Source organism: Puma concolor, chromosome B2 (genome assembly GCF_028749965.1).
Source record: "Puma concolor isolate L17-30 chromosome B2, mPumCon1.1.hap2, whole genome shotgun sequence".
In the NCBI taxonomy this organism is placed as follows: Eukaryota; Metazoa; Chordata; class Mammalia; order Carnivora; family Felidae; genus Puma; species Puma concolor.
Window position 1 is genome coordinate 29,110,781 of NC_141671.1, and position 18,964 is coordinate 29,129,744.

Genomic DNA, 18,964 nt, shown 5'->3' on the forward strand with positions numbered 1-18,964 from the left:
CTGCAAGGAATCCCTGAAACACACAGTTGCCGCTCACCAGTACGTGTGTGTGTGTGGCGGGGGGAGGGGGGGGCGCTTCTGCCTATCCCATTGGTCATTGGTGCCCCTGAATGCTCAGGACCATAGCAGTGAAACCACACTGATGATCTGCACACCAGTTGTGCACATTCACAGATGTTCAGGTGAAGAAGGTGTCCTTATCATGCAGGCTTCCCAGTTTTAAAAGGTAGTTTACGGGGCGCCTGGGTGGCTCAGTCGGTTAAGCGGCCGACTTCGGCTCAGGTCATGATCTTGCGGTCCGTGAGTTCCAGCCCCGCGTCGGGCTCTGTGCTGACAGCTCAGAGCCTGGAACCTATTTCAGATTCTGTGTCTCCCTCTCTCTGACCCTCCCCCGTTCATGCTCTGTCTCTCTCTGTCTCAAAAATAAATAAACATTAAAAAATAAATAAATAGGGGCGCCTGGGTGGCTTGGTGGGTTAAGCGTCCGACTTCGGCTCAGGTCATGATCTCACGGTCGGTGAGTTCGAGCCCCGCGCCGGGCTCCGTGCTGACAGCTCAGAGCCTGGGGCCTGTTTTGAATTCTGTGTCTCCCTCTCTCTCTGACCCTCCCCCGTTCATGCTCTGAATATTCCAAGGGAATCTGTCTCAAAAATAAATAAACGTTAAAAAAAAAAAAAATTAAATAAATAAATAAATAAATAAAAGGTAGTTTACTTCTGGGGCACCTGGGTGGCTCAGTCAGTTGAGCGTCTGACTTTGGCTCAGGTCATGATCTCATAGTTTGTGAGTTCAAGCCCCAAGTCGGGCTCCGTGCTGACAGCTCAAAGCCTAGAGCCTGCTTTGGATTCTATCTCCCTCTCTCTCTGCCCCTCCCTCACTCATGCTCTGTATCTCTGTCTCAAAAATAAAAATGAACATTAAAAAAAAGTAGTTTACTTCTGATGATTTGAAAAAGTTAATCATATTCTCCCATATTGGTCTCCCTTGACTTTGGTAGGTCCTGTCAGCATGTCACCAGAGAGCTGTGGGAAAATGGTAAGTGCAGCTTCAATCCCTGCTCAGTGGCTTACTGGCTGTGTGACCTTGGGAGAGTCACTTAATTTCCCTCAACCTCACTTAAAAAGTGGGAATAATGTCTTACAGGGTGGAATGAGGTAATATATGCCAATATGCTTTGCAAACCATAAAGTCCTATATAATGATGAAACCATGATCCTTATTTCTTCTGATCCTTAGCTTTTTAAAAACCCTTTCTCCTACATATGTGTGGCAGCACCAACCACTTAGAGCACATTCTGGACTGCCTAGTGGGTTAACTATAAATATTCCAAGGGAACCTACAGAGCACATGCTTTTTGAGGTCTTCTACATTTGAATGACTTGTAAGGCAGTAAAACACCTGAAGTTGCCCATGGAATAAATTCATCTTCTTTTAAACACCAACTGAGTGCTATTTCCCAGGAACTGTGCTGCAGGAGATTCAGAGAAGAATGAGATGTAGTTTCTAACTACATAAGCTAGGTCCATTGTTCTATGAAGGATGACAAGACAAATGAATGTAAAAAGATTGGCAAATTCAGGTGTGGCATAACAAACTCAGCCAGGTATCAAATGCAGAAGAAACTTAGCAACCTAAGTGTAGCTGCCCAGCTAGATTAAGACAGAGAAGCAATACAGGAAACTCAATGCGCATGCATACTTGTACATATTCCACAACCCACCATAAGGCATGATGTCACTAAACATGGAAGGTCCTAGGTGTCTAACCCAAGGGCTCCATATTCTTACCTAAAATTTCTAATTACCAGAATATTGAAAGACATGCTTTTGCTAACATTCCCAGGCACAAATGCTCCCAGACATAAACTTATAAAATGACTCAAGACATTGCAACTCTACTTGCAAACACTGCTTAGTATAAAGCAGGCAAGAAAAGATTCCTGCTGTAATTCCTGAAATTTGAAGTGTCAACACTGAAACAGACCTCAGACAGGACCGTAAAGCAGAAGCCCATGGAAGCCAGGCAGTGTAGCAGAGTACACAGAAGGATGAAGGGATGCGGGCACTGTGATGTGACTGGCAGAATCCTGGCCCAAGGGCAAGGCACTGTAGGCAAGAGTGAAGGCTCAGTGCTGTTAGAGCTTCCCATCTCTCAAGCAAAAACAGTCTGCAGTGAAGTTTTCTGATTTTGAAGTATTAAAACTGTGGCAGACATCTTGAATCACTCTGATTTTGTTTGGGGCACTAGTTTGTCAGAATAGTCCATCCTACCTCTGACTCCAGCCATGGAGAACTAAAGAAAAGGTTGTGGGGTGAGGTGGGGACTTCTAGAAAAGTTTTCCCTTCCTGATGAAAGGGAAGCTATCTATCTCTGCCTCAGATTTCTGTTAGGAAACTAGAAGTGAGTGTCATGCTTACAGCTACATCAGCTGCTCTGTAACCACTGGTGATAAGCCCCTGGGGTGGAACGGCAGCAAGGATACAAAGAGGGACCTCGGGGATGCCCTGGCCTGGGAGCAACCATCACCAGGTTTCTTGGTCAAGGCTTGAACTAAATTTCTTTATAACTTAAAACATTATCAATCAGACACTCTGCTACTTACAGCCAAATACAATCTACCCGGTATCAGCAACCAATTCAATAGTTTTAACAACACTGAGCCAACTCATCTGGCCTAGGAGCGGCTACAGGCTGCCCTTCTGCCATCTGCTTCATGGTTTGCGCAGTGCAGCCTGTCCTCCTCTGTAGGTCACTGCATGTGGCAGACACGCCAGAGGGTGGGGTGGGTCTGACTATAGATCCCAGGACCAGGACAGGCTGCCCAGAACCCAAGGCTCACCCCTGACTGCAGCCTGGCAGCTGAAGGGTGTGGCTAGAGGGCGCACATATTTGTCCACTAGGTAGCCATGCTGGGATATCCAAGAATTCTGAGAGTCCTCTCCATGCCTGCAGCCCATGCTCATGCCTGTTTATGGGTCTCTTTCTAATCGTGCAGAGCTGCATCTGAGATAAGAGAGGCAGAGAAGAATACAGTAATCAGTAAAGGAAAAATAAATCTAGAAATGAATGACAGTTGCCAGTTTAGTGAAGAAGTCACAGACTGCCCCAGAACACACTGCAAAGCCCGAGTGCCATGAAAGTTAACTATGCCACTCTAAGTGGGTAGGACTTAGTGTTTTACGAGAACATGGTCAGTGCTATGGAGCTCATCAAGAACTTGCAAAATTCAAGTGACAACAAATGAATCCCTTTACTGAAACCTGAAAGTGGGAACAACTGCCTATATCTGGCTTTTATACCTGCATGTCCCAAACCACATGCATGATGAAACCTGGGTCTTAAATATTGTGGGGGGTATCTGGGTTCTAAAGTCAGTTTTGCCTCTTCTCAGAATAAGAGTGTGGGGTGGAGTGGGGTCAGCAGGGTAACATGCAGACCTGTCAGAGCCCAGAGAGAGCACATGAAAGGGCTGTGGGGACAAGGAAGTCATGAGGAGGTGCTCCTACTCTGCTCCCTGCCAGCCCTTTTCTCTTAGTTCTAACTGCATCAATCTTAAGCCTAAGACAAACCCACAAACAGCACCTGTCCACCACTGAGTTGGGGCAAGGGCTGAGGAACTCCACAGCAGGCATCTGTGAGAGAGAGGGTGGCTCACAGCCCAGCCTGGGAGTGTAATGATGCTAGGGAAGGGAAGGCTTAAAGCCTCACCACAAAACTTGACTCATAAACACAATTAGGCAGGAGGCCACGCCAAGCAGACATTCCTAGAAATGCCTTTTCCAAGTAAAGCCAGGAGGCATGCGCATTCACTACTGCTTTGGTGTGTTGCAGGAGTGGGGGTTATTTCCAGGGAAGCTGATGACATAAGCTCTAGCACTGGTCATTAAACTCCCTCCTCCACAGCGGGAAATACCCACGACTCTGGCCCTTGTTGCCCAATTCTCTGATGTGAAGCAGAAGCACATATCTCAAGCACCATCCCAACACAGACTGTTTCAATGAACACAGGTTCCCTATTCCTGCTCTTCATTTTGTACCTTCACTTGCATACCCACACATGGAGTAAGTCTGTGGGAGGAAAGCCAGTGAGGCTCACTGACCTACATGTGTGTCACAAACTCATGTAACAGTGGTTGCTGCTGCCAATAATCTGAAGAGAACACCTTGGGTAGGGCAGAGGGGCAGGCCTTTGGTAGGCCCTCAGGGAGACATGTCCTCCATGAGCACTCAGCAAACAGCCCTGTAGCAGCCACTGTTGCCCTTCCTCCACTTCCTCAGTCTGTGCTGGCTGTCCTTCTTGAACAGCCTCCTCTCTCTCTCTGTCCAGAGGCCAAAAGCCAGGATCAGCCAGGTTTTCCTGACCTTCAGAGAGTACACAAAAAGACTGGTGGATGGGATCTAGCAAAACTACACCACATGATGATCATCTTTTGAGGCTGAACAATGTGTGCTCACTCCAACACTGCAAGATTTTAAGGCTGTGATCCCCATTGTGGGATCTGAGGCAGCTCTGTCCTGCTGAAGACTCTGCTTATATGAGCAGGAGCTCAAGGGAGCTGGGCTCACTCCAAAGCCAGCAGTATCAGACTAGGCTGTATTGACAGCAAAGCCATGCGACCGAGGACACTTTTCCTTCCCATATATGTATATGTGTGTGTACACACAGACATGTGTACACGTCTGTACATGTATGTTGTATATGAAAGCAAAAGAGGAAAAAAAAACAGGAAAGGCAAGCACTCTTAGATTTTTTTTTCCTGGAAAAGGAATACTTAAAAAGATAAAGCAAAAAGTAAATGGGTGGAATGTTCTATCTGAGTGAGCCGGTGCTCTGGAAGGTGAGCTCAGATAGGAGAGCTGTTTCCTCCTGGGGCAGAATCCATGTAGGCCCCCTCAGCTGGAACACTCTCACCCCACCCAGAAGCAAGCAGGAAGGAACATTCTCCACCAGTACAGACACTGGCAGAGCTGCTCTATCAGTGCACAGCATTTAACACATACAACTAACTCATATTTACATCAATGATTCCCCAACTTTTATATTTCCTGCACTTAAACATTTTTTTAATTGGGGGGGGTGGATTTTTATCATGATTTTCATTTTGCTACATAAGGTCATTTTAAAAACAAAACAAAAACCTCTCTACCATCTACTATAACATCATTTCACAAAGAATAATTGAACACTAGAAAAACTAGGAGAAGAAAGTTTAAGACTAAAATACAGTTAAGTTCAATAAGTGAAGTCTTATAAAAAAAAACTCAATATCCATTTTCTGTGTATTTCTCATTCCTATGGGCTGCAAAGTCCTCAGGAGTCATGTGTGAGCATGTGTGTGTGTGTATGTGTGTGTGCACATGTATGCTCAAGTATGTATGCATCTGTCTGGAAACAGAACCACAGCACTCCAAGGGCCCACCTAGCTTTGATTTTGCAAAACTTTTTTAATAATTAAAACAAAGAAAAACTATAAGAGGACGAAAGAGTTGGATGTACAGAAGACATCAGCTAAATTAAAGAAAACATACACAAAAAGGGAGGTAGAATAAGGCAAGGAAGTTTTACTGGTACTTTAAATATAAGCTTTCTGTATTGCTAATTACCTCTTCTCCCCACAAAAACCTCAAGAAAGTTAGAGACCTGCTCGATACTCAAACCACTGAATGTCACAAAAGTTCTACTGCAATGATGCAATGCCACCAACTCCACAGCACAGACCAAACTCTCCTGTACTTGACATTAGAAGATTTAAAAAAAGTATTCCCTTAACAATATCTAAATAAAAAATACCAATTTAATAAATATTAAAATAAGAATGAATAAATGATCTACCATATATCCAATAATTCACTCTCGAAATACATTAATACTCCTTACTTGGATAGCAAATATAATCTTATTTCTGGAATAGCTTACAGTTCATAAAAAATACTTTCACTTATCTAACCTAATACTACAAGAATTGTGTGAAATAGGTATTTTACAGATGAGAAGTGAGGTTAAAGTGACTTGCATAAGAAAGTACACAGAGAAAGCAAAAGCAAGTATTTCTAAAAGCCTCAATTCACCACCCACCCCACATCAGCCACTCAGAGATCATGTAGTGTATGCATGTGATATAAGCTCTAGGATGCCTCTAATTGTGACAAATCATGCAAAACACCCCAGCCTGGGTCTGTGGGGGTATTACAACTATGAGAACTTGAACTTTCACATTTCCTGACTTTGAAAGGCAAGGTGGTTAGGGAACTGAGGTAAAATTTTAATGTGTTAATGTTATCTTAACCAGGTTTCTGCATTTCAAGTTCCTGGAAGATCAGAGGGGGAGTTTGTGAGGATTAAAGCCAAGACAGAAAATTGACCTTTCTGGGCAGCTTACAACCACTGAATGCCAAGTGAAAGCAGTTAGTTTCAAAAGGTCACAAACCTCTTACTAAGCATAATTAGCAAGAAGAATTCCTGTTGGTATAGGGGTTTGTGGGGTAATATTTAGGATATAAAACTTTAAATTACATCTAAAGTTAAACAATTTAAAAAATCTGTAGGTTCAAAACAGTAAGCGATACAGTTTTCTAGAATTTATTTTGTCATTAAATATAAGACTTTTCAGGCATCAGTAATTAAAAGTGGCTAGACTAAAGAACTACTAGTTATAATTGTCTGAGTTAGCCAGAGCATATTTTCCAAGTGATGGACATGATTTCTCTTGCTTTTGTTAACCAGAGTATTTATCTCCTATCTGCATTGGTTGAGGGTACAGAAAGTGAAGGTTCACTGTCAGCTATATGTTCCTAATATTTGGTGACCACAGGCTACCTGAAGTGAACAGGCCACATAAAAAGTCAAGTATTCCATTTGCCAATGGTTAATAGTCTAATTATATCATGAAAGCATGCTTGCTGTTAAAACGTATGTTATGCTTCCAAAGAAACATGTGTAACACGGAAAGAGAAACTCCAGCTATTTCATAGGCTGTCTCTTAACATACACAGTAAACTCAAATTACAAACTTAACTCCACAATTTCCATGTAACTTCAGTAGAGCAAGAAATATTTATAAACTCATGGACATTGATGTGCCCAACGTCTTACTTATGCATAAGATTTGCAATTACTAATGGATTAAAAATAAAAGTTTTCCCAAAGAATCACATAAATGCCTATGAACATAACTGTTAACAGGCAAGTGCCAGCTTTTCTGCCTTTCGATGAGTTATGGCCTTAACTTTCTTTTCCAACTGAAACAGAGGTTGTACAGCTGTAGGACTTCCCTCAACATAGCAGCAATGGCACGTCCTCTTGAAGTTATTCTGTCATTAGCCCCAAACATGGATGCTATGGTAACTACCTATTGAAACCTGGTGTCCCACCCTACACTTTCACCAAGATGTAAGGAAAGAGTTAAAAAGGCAAATCACACAGCTTAACAAGACCTCTGCACATATTTGGGACAGGAGAGAACAAATTCAAATCTTGCAGGTTAGTCCTTTGGACCCAAGGTAACTGTGTTTGGGCTGGTTTTACCAGAAGACCTGAACTGACCCATGAGACCCTGGAACTTGGAGAAGCTGCTGCTACATTTTCTGTCACTCTGGTCTTTCCATGTAAGCATATCTTCCAAATCTCCCACTAAAGTGGGTCTCCTGAACACCAAAACTTGTTATTTCAATTATCTTCTTTTTTTTTTTAATTTTTTTTTTCAACGTTTTTTTAATTTATTTTTGGGATAGAGAGAGACAGAGCATGAACGGGGGAGGGGCAGAGAGAGAGGGAGACACAGAATCGGAAACAGGCTCCAGGCTCCGAGCCATCAGCCCAGAGCCTGACGCGGGGCTCGAACTCACGGACTGCGAGATCGTGACCTGGCTGAAGTCGGACGCTTAACCGACTGCGCCACCCAGGCGCCCCTCAATTATCTTCTTTTATAACTCTCAAGATATATGAATACACTTTTAAGAGAGTAAAAGTGTATTCTTATTCTCAAAAGTGCTTAGAGTTCATAGAGAACACTTTCATACATGTGATCTGATCTCCAAAAATCCTCAAGGCAGGTATTTTTTACATGAGGGAACTGAAGTTCAGATGGGTTTAAATGACTTGCCCAAGGTAGATACAACTAGTTTTAAATTTAAGATATCTAACATCAAGGTCTACTGCTTACTTGTCTATATAGTGCAGGACTGCTCAATGCTCAATCTTCGTTTGGTAAGTCAGTTATTGTCCTGGACATCAAGCACAATGCTTGGCTCCTAGCAAAGCTGAAATGTCCTGAGGGCAATCAAGTACAGGTGGCCACCTTACCTCACAACAAATGCCCAGGATGTGTTATAATCTGATTCCTCCAAAGAGTCATATTGCCAATCAGGTATTGACAAGTTCAGCAGTATATTAGAATCTCAGTTTGAGATAAGAACAAAGCAACCATTTTAAAAATAGCCACCAAAACATGGGCAGAAGATTGCTGTGGTCTCCAGAGAAAGGCAGTGGCTCACTTCCTTCCGTATACACCATGCCCTTCCAACCACTTCTGTTTCTTGACACGACTAGTAACCAAGGAAGTTCTCTGGTGCTTCTTCTCCTCCTAGACCCAAGCTACTACTGTTTTCCTAGTGATCCTAGTAAAATCTTTCCTCCGTCATCCTCAGCCTTAAAGACTGACTTTTTCTGTGAAATATGGAGAGTTAGTGTAAAAAAAAAAAAGGCCTTATGCAGAACATATTTGTCCCTGCTTCAAATCTACCCTTGCCCTTTTCTCATCTAATCATATGCCGCCTATCCCCTGTCCTATACCACCCCCCACCCTTCCCTACATCAATCCATCTGACTCTAGCCCCATTTTTTTCTCAAACAGGTAGATCTCACAAAATTATTGTGTAACCTGGGATTTCACTGCTCTCTAGCAATCAAAAATCAAGATTTGCGAATGTTCCAGTATTTGATAGCTTTCAGAGAAGATGAACAATTGGGATACTAAACATAAGATTATATGGTCTGTAATTCCAATATGCAGGATTTGTAGGCAATAGAGCTTAAGAATCACGAAGGATGAATCCCAACAAGCCTGTGGGCTCCCAAATTCACAAACATCACCATAGCTTGTAACTTTCCAGATAAGATGCAGTAACCTGTAATTCTAGCATGGTTGCGTTTGACCTGCAATGTAAGCACAAGGCCAGCCTTGGAAGCAGGGGCTGGTATCTACTGGAGGCAATGAGTGGTTAAGTACTTTATTTCTGCCCCAGTGTCTGAGCCTGAAAGGTTCAAATCCATGCTTCAGTAAAATTTTACTCCATATCATGGTCTTCTTTAAGTTTATTTATTTATTTTGACAGTGAGAAAGAGAGAGAGAAAGAGAGAGAGAGAGAGAGAGAGAGAGAGAGAGAGGGAGGGAGAGAGGGAGGGAGGGAGGGAGATGGGGCATAGAGAGAGAGAGGGTGCATGAGAATCCCAAGCAGGCTCTGCTTGGGACTCAATCTCACAAACCATGAGACAATGACCTGAGCCAAAACCAAGAGTCAGATGCTTAACTGACTGAGCCACCCAGGTGCCCCTCTTTTTTATTCTTTTTAATTTGACTCCTAGAAAATTTAACATTACCTGCACAGCTTACATTTGTGGTCCACATTCTATTTCTATTGGACAGTGCTGCTTTTAGACAAAACCCAATAGCTTCCTTAAGGGTTTACTTCTAGAGAAGAGATGAACATGCTCAAGGTTTGGTTTAAGGCATCCTTTTTAAAAATTAGGCTCTTATAGACATCCCATCAGTGTTGTGTAGTTGAAGGACTGGCAAACAAGAAGCGTGCCTCCAGCTGCAGCTCTGCCTAACTCGGCAGCACAGACCTCCTATGGGCCTTGTTACCTCCCCTGCAGGGCAGCAGCTGCGCAAGGCATGAAGCATCCCATTGGCTCCAACAATTTCACAGTCCTTTACTTTACTGTCCTTTATTTGTTTTTAATATCTCCAAAAAATGTAGGAAAAAACCAACTTACAGGTTTTGAGATGGCGAATCCGCTGCTGGAATGCACAGGTATTTAACTCCCTGTAGAATGATATAAAAAATTTAAGTAAAAAGACGATACTTAGTGGAGAAAAATATTTAAAGGAACTATTTACTCAGGTCAAAAAATAAAAAGTAAAAAGGAGAAGTTTTTCACTCATCTTTTGTTGCCAAGGAACCAGGGAAAAACTCTTTAATTAAGGTTCCTGGTTATTTTCCGTGACCATACATACAAATATTTATGTTCTAGTTTGCAAACAGCTTGTAGGTTTAGACAGGGTTTATCAAAAAAGTGAAATAATTGAGGGCTTCCCAGTAAGTGTCAACAAGTCAAAACTATGATTTCAAATGCTTGTTTACATATTTAGCATTTTTAAAATCTATTTCGTTTAAGACCTTGAGTGGCCAAAAAAGAAGCACTGTTAGTAAAAACTTTAACATGCTAAGTAAAAATTGTAATGTTATGTTACAGAGTTTTCTATACCATATTTTAGTAATCAGAGAGTTACAATTTCACTGATGCATTAGTGGAACTTTACACATGCAAAATATTTTGATATATTTTGCTTGCTTTTTTTTTATTTTTTATTTTTTTTTAACATTTATTTATTTTTGGGACAGAGAGAGACAGAGCATGAACGGGGGAGGGGCAGAGAGAGGGAGACACAGAATTGGAAACAGGCTCCAGGCTCTGAGCCATCAGCCCAGAGCCCGACGCGGGGCTCGAACTCACGGACCGCGAGATGGTGACCTGGCTGAAGTCGGATGCTTAACCGACTGCGCCACCCAGGCGCCCCTTTTGCTTGCTTTTCAAAAGAGTAAAAGTTTATGTACCAAACTAATACATTTTTTAAAAAGAATGGCCCCTGGGGTGCTTGGGTGGCTCAGTTGTAAATGTCCAACTTTAGCTCAGGTCATGATCTTGCAGTCTGTGAGTTTGAGCCCCACGTTGGGCTCTGTGCTGACAGCTCAGAGTCTGGAGACTGCTTTGGATTCTGTGTCCCCACCTCTCTCTGCCCCTCCCCCACTCGTGCTCTATCTGGCTCTGTCTCTCAAAAATGAATAAATGTTAAAAAAAATTTAAAAAAAAGAAAAGAATGGCCCAATTTGAAAAAAACAAAAACTTCACATAGGTCTCCATAAAAATCTATTAAAAATGTCTGTGTGACCCAAAAAATAATCCAGTGAAGAAATGGGCAGAAAACATGAATAGACACTTCTCTAAAGAAGATATCCAGATGGCCAACAGGTACATGAAAAGATGCTCAACGTCACTCCTCATCAGGGAAATACAAATCAAAACCACACTCAGATATCACTTCATGCCATTCAGAGTGGCCAAAATGAACAAATCAGGAGACTATAGATGCTGGAGAGGATGTGGAGAAACAGAACCCTCTTGCACTGTTGGTGGGAATGCAAACTGGTGCAGCCACTCTGGAAAACAGTGTGGAGGTTCCTCAAAAAATTAAAAGTGGACCTACCCTATGACCCAGCAGTAGCACTGCTAGGAATTTACCCAAGGGATACAGGAATACTGATGCATAGGGGCACTTGTACCCCAATGTTTATAGCAGCACTCTCAACAATAGCCAAATTATGGAAAAAGCCTAAATGTCCATCAACTGATGAATGGATAAAGAAATTGTGGTTTATATACACAATGGAGTACTACATGGCAATGAGAAAGAATGAAATATGGCCCTTTGTAGCAACGTGGATGGAACTAGAGAGTGTGATGCTAAGTGAAATAAGCCATACAGAGAAAGACAGATACCATATGTTTTCACTCTTATGTGGATCCTGAGAAACTTAACAGAAACCCATGGGGGAAGGGAAGGAAAAAAAAAAAAAAAAGAGGTTAGAGTTGGGGAGAGAGCCAAAGCATAAGAGACTCCTAAAAACTGAGAACAATCTGAGGGTTGATGGGTGGTGGGAGGGAGGGGAGGGTAGGTGATGGGCATTGAAGAGGGCATCTTTTGGGATGAGCACTGGGTGTTGTATGGAAACTAATTTGACAATAAATTTCATATATTAAAAAAAATAAAAAATAATGAGGAAGAGGGAAAGTCTATCTTTAGTGTGAAATAAAGATCTGAAATGGATTATATGAGTAAAAAAAATGTCTGTGTAAATTCATGCTACAAAAACTCAAGCTAAATTTGTTTTATTAAAAACCTAGTTGTTTCTTCTTCAGGGGGATTTATAGTTCCAAAGGTCTTCAATGTCAAGTAAAAGTACAAAATCTAGAAATCTCAGCAACTTCTTCAAAAGAATATGGCTCTGTGAGGACTTAAATGAATGATTTGTAAACCCTTCCTCCTTTGATAGCCTAATCTGATGGGATCTTGCCATGTCAAGGATAATAAATAGGAGAAGAAACACATCAAACACTAGAAAAATAACCAACCTAAGAGAGTAAATGAAGGAGAAATATGTAGAATCATGATATAGACTACCAAAAGTCCCTCAGCAAATAAAGCCATAAAGGAACTTGTCTTCTAGAGTTGCATTTTTTTTGCAGTTGATCATAAAATTTTACTGTTAATTCATATTATGAGGCATTTCTGTGTTGTATTTGCTAATGTAGTCTTATAAGGAACATCTAAATTTGCGGCCGCCCCAAACCCTTCCAGACTTCCACATTTCAATACTTCCCAACACTGTGAATCCCACTATTCCAATACAGAATCCACATAAATTATGTTTCTCAATCTCCTTTGCTATTAGGGTGTAGACTCTGGATTTAGTTGCATCACCTGACACACCTACTTGAAGTGGATTTGGAAACAGGACATGGGAAGAATTAGATGGGTAAAGAGCACCTGCTTGGCAGGTGCAGGTGGCAGCAGAGGCAGGTGGTACTGGGGGTGGGTGGGGAGACGTGGCAGCAGATCTTACTGGGCCAGTTGTGTGATGTGGTCTGAGTGTTGTTCCTTTAACTTCAGCTGAAAGCCTGTTTCTCCAGCTCTTCTGAGGAGACCATAAGCTCTCAACAACTTCTTAATAAACCCCTTCCTGCTTAAACTGGTTCAGAGTAGAATCAGCTGTCTGTAACTAAGACCTGAGCCCTAAAATTCCCCTCCCTGTCTCCCACTATTATAAGAAGTCAGAAAAACCTTTTTTTCCTGTTTAATTCATATACACATTCATGTTTTTCCAGCTTTGAGTCAATCATTACATCTTCCAACAAAGACTCTTAAATAAGATGAGTTTTACCACTGTTAATACATATGAGAACACTTCAGCATGAGACCAAACACACTCAAACATGTCAAGGGTAAAGTTTAAGGATCAGCGCTAGAAGATAGTGAAGCAGCAGTTTCTCCCTCATTTAACTTTTGCTTTGTTTGTTATCCCTAATTGCCTCCTTTTGTCTCTATCCTCATTTTTCCCTGGACTCTGGGCACTGTGCTCTGCTGGAAATATTAAGGCAGTTGTTTGAAGTTCTAAAGCACCTCCAAACCCAAAGAGGTATTAAAGAAGTGATTTAAAAGGAAAAAATGGAAAAGGAAATGATACTGTAAAAATAAGTGATTTCACTCCTTCCCTCCATCAAGGTCAAACAAGCTTAGTAGTATAGATACACATGCTGGTCATTTCATACACCCGTCATTGAAATGACTCATTTACTTTTTTCTTTTACTCTTAAGTGAGAGTTGGCCATGGATCGGGCCCAGAAGCTTATGAAATTCTTTCCTCCCACACACTTCCTCCAACCTCTTTCAGACCAATACTTCCAGAGGGATGTGAAGGATTTTCAGGTTTCCATGCTCCCTTCCACTGTGATTGTCATAGCCTGAGTACCTTCAATCAATCAAGGATGCTGAGGTGGATTCCTTCTAACATAAGATATAAAAATGCCTGTCACACATGCTGGCAGCCACTTAATTCTAACAGAATCTAAAATCAGCCCAGCCCATATGATGGGAGGAAAGAAAAAAAAAATAAAGAGAATGGACAGAAGAGGAGGTTAAATAGGACTTAGCTTATTAAAAGCATTTACTATAAATGCCAACATCAGTGTGACTGGAAAGTATTTCACTTCCTTTAGGTGTTCCGTGAGTGGGGTCACATTCCCCTTTTTGGTGCCTAATGCAAAAAAGAAAAGGATACTGGCCCTATAAAGCAGGAGAAAACTGCACGAAGATGGCAAAGGATATCCATCCCTCCATGCCCACAGATGATGAGGAGGTGACTTTCAGCCATGCTAGGCCCCTCACCCTCACTAACTGGGATGGGCATGTGGCAGCTACAGCTTCCCATCTGTGAAGCTCTAAGGAGGAACAAAGTAGCTCTCAGCCACAAGTTTGGGGATCCCCTACTCTTAAGGAAGGACAGAAAAAATATAAAACACAAGATCATATTCTCTCAAAAACAGAACAATAACCTACCTTGGCACATAGTAAACACTCACTAAATATCTGTTGAACAAGGTGAAAATCAATTAACATGAAGATCATACTATAAGAATACTACAAGTGAGAAAAATATTGTAAAGTGACCGTGCCTTAACCTGGTGACCACTAAAACAAGGGAGCTGAACTTTTAGCTATGCCATGGAAGGGCATGCTCCCTGCACAAGCTCCAGACATCAGTCTCCTGCCTGTCCACACAGTGAACAAACTATGCAAATACTATAAAGAAAGGAGTCAAAACTGTCAAAAAGGTTCAGCTGCTCACCACCCAAGAACATCTATTTATCTTGGCTTAGTCATTAACAAAGCACGAAAAGTGTCTCTCTTAGAGGCCACAGACTGCAGAACATGAAGTACCTGAAAAAAGCCTTCAGATGCCTGCACATGTGTACAATTCATGGCAGTTAATTACTAATTCAGAAAGCAGCAAGAGTGCTGACACCATTAAGGAACTCAGTGCTACAAGAAGGCTGGATAGACTTAAAATTATCCTAGTATTAATAGAACCCCCACGAAAGACCATTCTCTAATGTTGAGGTCAGACAGAGAAAAGGGGCATGATGTGTTTAGATAAATTATGGAAAGCATAGCAAACAAAACAAAGTAATAAAAATCTTATTCTAGAACAAAATTCTAGAACAATCTGAAAAATTCATAAGTAATAAAAATAACACAGAGGGGACGTGGGTGGGAGGATGGGTAAAATAGGAGAAGTGGATTAAAAGTACATTTATAATAAGTACTGAGTAATGTGTATAGAATTCTTGAATCACTATATTATATACCTAAAACTAATATGACACTGTATGTTAACTATAAAGGAATAAAAAAAAATAACAGTAATGTTTTCATTAGTATAGCACTTACTGTGTGATATTTACTCCTACTCCTACATATTACCTCTAAAGCTAAAAGAAAAATAAATAAAACTAAAGTTTATTATCTTTGAAATAAAATTATTAAATAAATAAAAATTCAGTATTTTCCATAATGTTTTAAAAAAGTGTTTGGTGGAAAGCCAATTACCATTAAACTTTTATGAAGTTACTAAGCATCAAGTTGCAGATTTTCAAGTTAGGTACCTGGCTCAAGAATACAAAAACAGTTCAGTTAAGGGAAAGGGGCTCAGTATATGCTTTAAGACTGTCATGATTTCTAGGAGGTACAAAGAAAGAGCAGATAATTTCTTTTGACTACATGGCATTTTGAATGGCTTAACACATCCTGCGAACGCTATTAATACTGATAAGATGGGGACTAGAGGGAGGAAGAATGCAAAGAATTAAGAAAAATCCTCATATTTACACTGACCACATACATACTGAATATTCATAACAAGCAACACATCAATTAATATTACATAGTATGGACAAAAACATTAGGAAAATACAGGAAAGAGGTTACATTTCAATGGGATCATCCAAAGAAAGCTTTTTGGGTAAAGCTTTTGTGTTAGGTTTTGAAAGACACCGTAGACATCAATTGACTGAAAAGAAAGTTTAGAAAGTATTCCAGAATATTCTTTTTGAGCAAAGTTTAAAGCTTTCTAAGTCCATATTCTCAAAAGTTCTAATATTTTTCTGTTTTCTGTTTCAACAAGCATAGTAACCACCAAAAGTAAGGTTTTTGCCTTTCTTTGGGGCTGAAACTAAAGATTACACTTAAAACGATACATAGACAAGTACTTGGAAAGCAGGGCCAAGATTCTGATTTCAGGACTAGTAAGAGATCAAACTCTCGCTTGTTTCAAGTACAATTTCTAAAATTCACTGTTCTTTTGTTTCTGAAACATATGAGGCTTTTGAAGAACCTAGCTGACATTCTACTTTTCTAAAGAAAGATCAAGCCCTTCAGAATCTGTTCTCTCTTTCCCAGGAAAACTAATAAAAACGAGTTATAGAATATAACTATTTTCTGTAAGGACTTATTCACAAACTAAGAGGAAACATAATAGGAAATGAAGTTCTCTAAGGGGCCAGAATCAGGAAATCCATGTGATGGAAAAGTTATTTTAGCTGCTAATAAAAATGACCTTATTAGAAACCCTGGTTTCTTATCTTATCCCATCCAAATACTAGTAGCAATATGGAGTTGTCCTCTGAAGGAGATGACAGTTTTTTCTTTGACAATCACATTTACAAGATATCAGGGTGGCACACTGATATCGGACTCTGTAATTCTTACACACAGAACTCTATTAACACTGATCATCTAACACCCATGACTGAATTGAGCAAAATAAGTTGGGGGCCCTATTAAGACCTAATTTCACCCAATTATCAAAAAATCTGACTCCAATAAAGAAACAAAATTTTAAAAGATTTAAGTTTAGATTGTACCACACCTGATCAGAAGAGCACAGTTTGTACACCACTGTGAAAAACAAAGGTCTCTCCCACTCGAGAAAGTCACATTCTGCTTTTTTTTATTGTAATAAAATATACATAAAATTTACCATTTTAACCATTTTAAATGGTTCAGTGGCATCATGTATATTCACATTCTCATCACCACCATCCATCTCTAGAACTTTTTATCTTCCCAAATGGAAACTCTATGTCTATTAAACACTAACTCCCCATTAACCCTTCCCCCAGTCCTTTCCACTCTCTTTCCATCTCTATGAATTTGACTGCTTCTGCACTTTCATATAAACCTAAAGTAAACTCTGAAAAAATTAGTCTAGCCACACTAGGAAGGTCACAGACCCAAGAGATGGCAATTGCTGACTTGAAATTGTTTTCAGATGCACACAGGTTTGACAACTTTATTCTCCTTTATAAAGCCACCTCTTCACAGAGTGTCTCACTCGAGAGAAAGCATATGAAGATTTTCATCTAGTTTGTGTATGTGGATGCCAAACCCAGTAGCTGGCACACACATTTTGAATATTATTTCTCCTCAATTTAATAATTTTCACATGGCCAATAGCATTTTAAGGGCAAAAAGTAGAATACAAAATTATATCCACAGAAAGACATATGGAAAAACATATGGAAAAACTCATGTATGTCTGTGGACTAAGAACTGGAAGTCGGCATAAAAAAACATGAACAGATAAGGTCCGGGGATGAGATTCTCAGCCATCTCTCTTTTTGTTTGTACCATAACCAAAATCTCATAGGCATTACTGTAGAAAATCACCACAGAAAATAAATGCAATCCTTTTGTTGTGCTTTATAATAAATGTTTTGAGTCTAGATTCTAAACTGAAGGTGCATTTTCTTCAGGCACCCATTTGCCACTGATTCTTCCTGCACCAGCTAAATTTAGGAAACACTACTACAAATAACAACTTCCAAGAACTCTGTGGTACTTGATGGGGTGGGGAGGGGTGGGAAGGTCAGAGTGGAGAAACAAGATTTAGCCCTTGGTTTGATTTTGTGAGAAAAAATGCAAATGAGAAACCTCCAACACCTGTTGGCTTCTTTCAGGTTAGTCAAAAAACGACATACATCTGACTCGTCAGATCAACCGATGAGGACCCAAATGCTTATTTTTGCTCGAGCTATTTCAATGAAGGCTAAAGTGGGCATAGTCAGCACATCACACATAGTGAGCCAACATGGGTGGGTTATGGGAAGGTAGTGAGGGAGATTCATGCCAGCTCTAACCCACCACTGAAAGCCATTTTCTGTGATTTCAGTTGTGTCTGAGCACTGCTGATGTACCCAGTGTGACTCATGAAAACTCTCCAAACCAAGTAATTCTGCAGTATTACTTAACGAATGTTAATGATAAGTGACCATATCAAAAAATTACCATGACTGAAAATGGATGCTTGTAAATCAGGAGAAATCATCAGTAGATATTTTAGGAGCATTCTCTAATACCACTTGTAAAAGATACAAAGATAAATTTTTATCCGATCATATACCTCAGCTGCTAAAACACATTCAGTGGCTCCTTATTATATCTGCAAAGTAAGGAAGATCCACTTCAAAATCCTTCAGTACTTCTCTACAACTTACCTCCTAAGCTCACCTCCCCCGGCTCACCAAACTCCAGGTATCTGGGCTGCTTGAGAGTCTCTCCAAATGTTCTGTACTTTCCTGCCCACTTCTCCCCAGGCTTCCTTCTCTCCAGTATTTTTTTTTTTTTTTCATATCTGGAATACCCTTCTCTTTCAGGACTCCTCCCAGGGGTACTTCCTTAGTGGAACCTCCCCTGATGTAACCTACCAGCCGCATGCCCAGAACCTTCCCTGACATCATCTCCCTCCACCTCAGGCTGACTCCACCTCCCTGTTCCAAGTGCCCCGACAACACACAACATGGCTGGCACACAGGCATCAAGACCACAGAATAGAGGACCATAACTGTCTTATGAATGGTCTCTCCCAATAGACCCTAAATTCTTTAAATGCCTAATCCTATCTTAGTCATCTTTCTTTCGGTATCCCAGTACCCTTCTCTTCAAAGACCATCAATAATGGTTGCTAAGTGAAGGAAGAAATGCATGGGAAAGAAGATCCATTTTTACAATTTTAATTCTAAAATAAGTCAGTCAGAGAAAGACAGATATCATATGTTTTCACTCATAT

At 40.6% G+C, this 18,964-nt stretch overlaps 1 protein-coding gene across 8 annotated transcripts in view; it reads right to left on the reverse strand.

Annotated features, from left to right (window-relative positions):
• Nucleotides 1-18,964, reverse strand: part of DUSP22 (dual specificity phosphatase 22) — a 72,393-nt gene that overhangs the window by 15,379 nt on the left and 38,050 nt on the right. For 7 of the 8 annotated variants that reach the window (XM_086706452.1, XM_086706455.1, XM_086706451.1 and 4 more), the window contains one exon: nt 9,996-10,045. The exons of the other annotated variant lie outside the window; for it this stretch is intronic. In XM_086706452.1, coding sequence (XP_086562578.1) covers nt 9,996-10,045 — 50 coding nt within the window. The remainder of the gene's footprint in view (nt 1-9,995; nt 10,046-18,964) is intronic. 8 annotated transcript variants of the gene reach the window in all.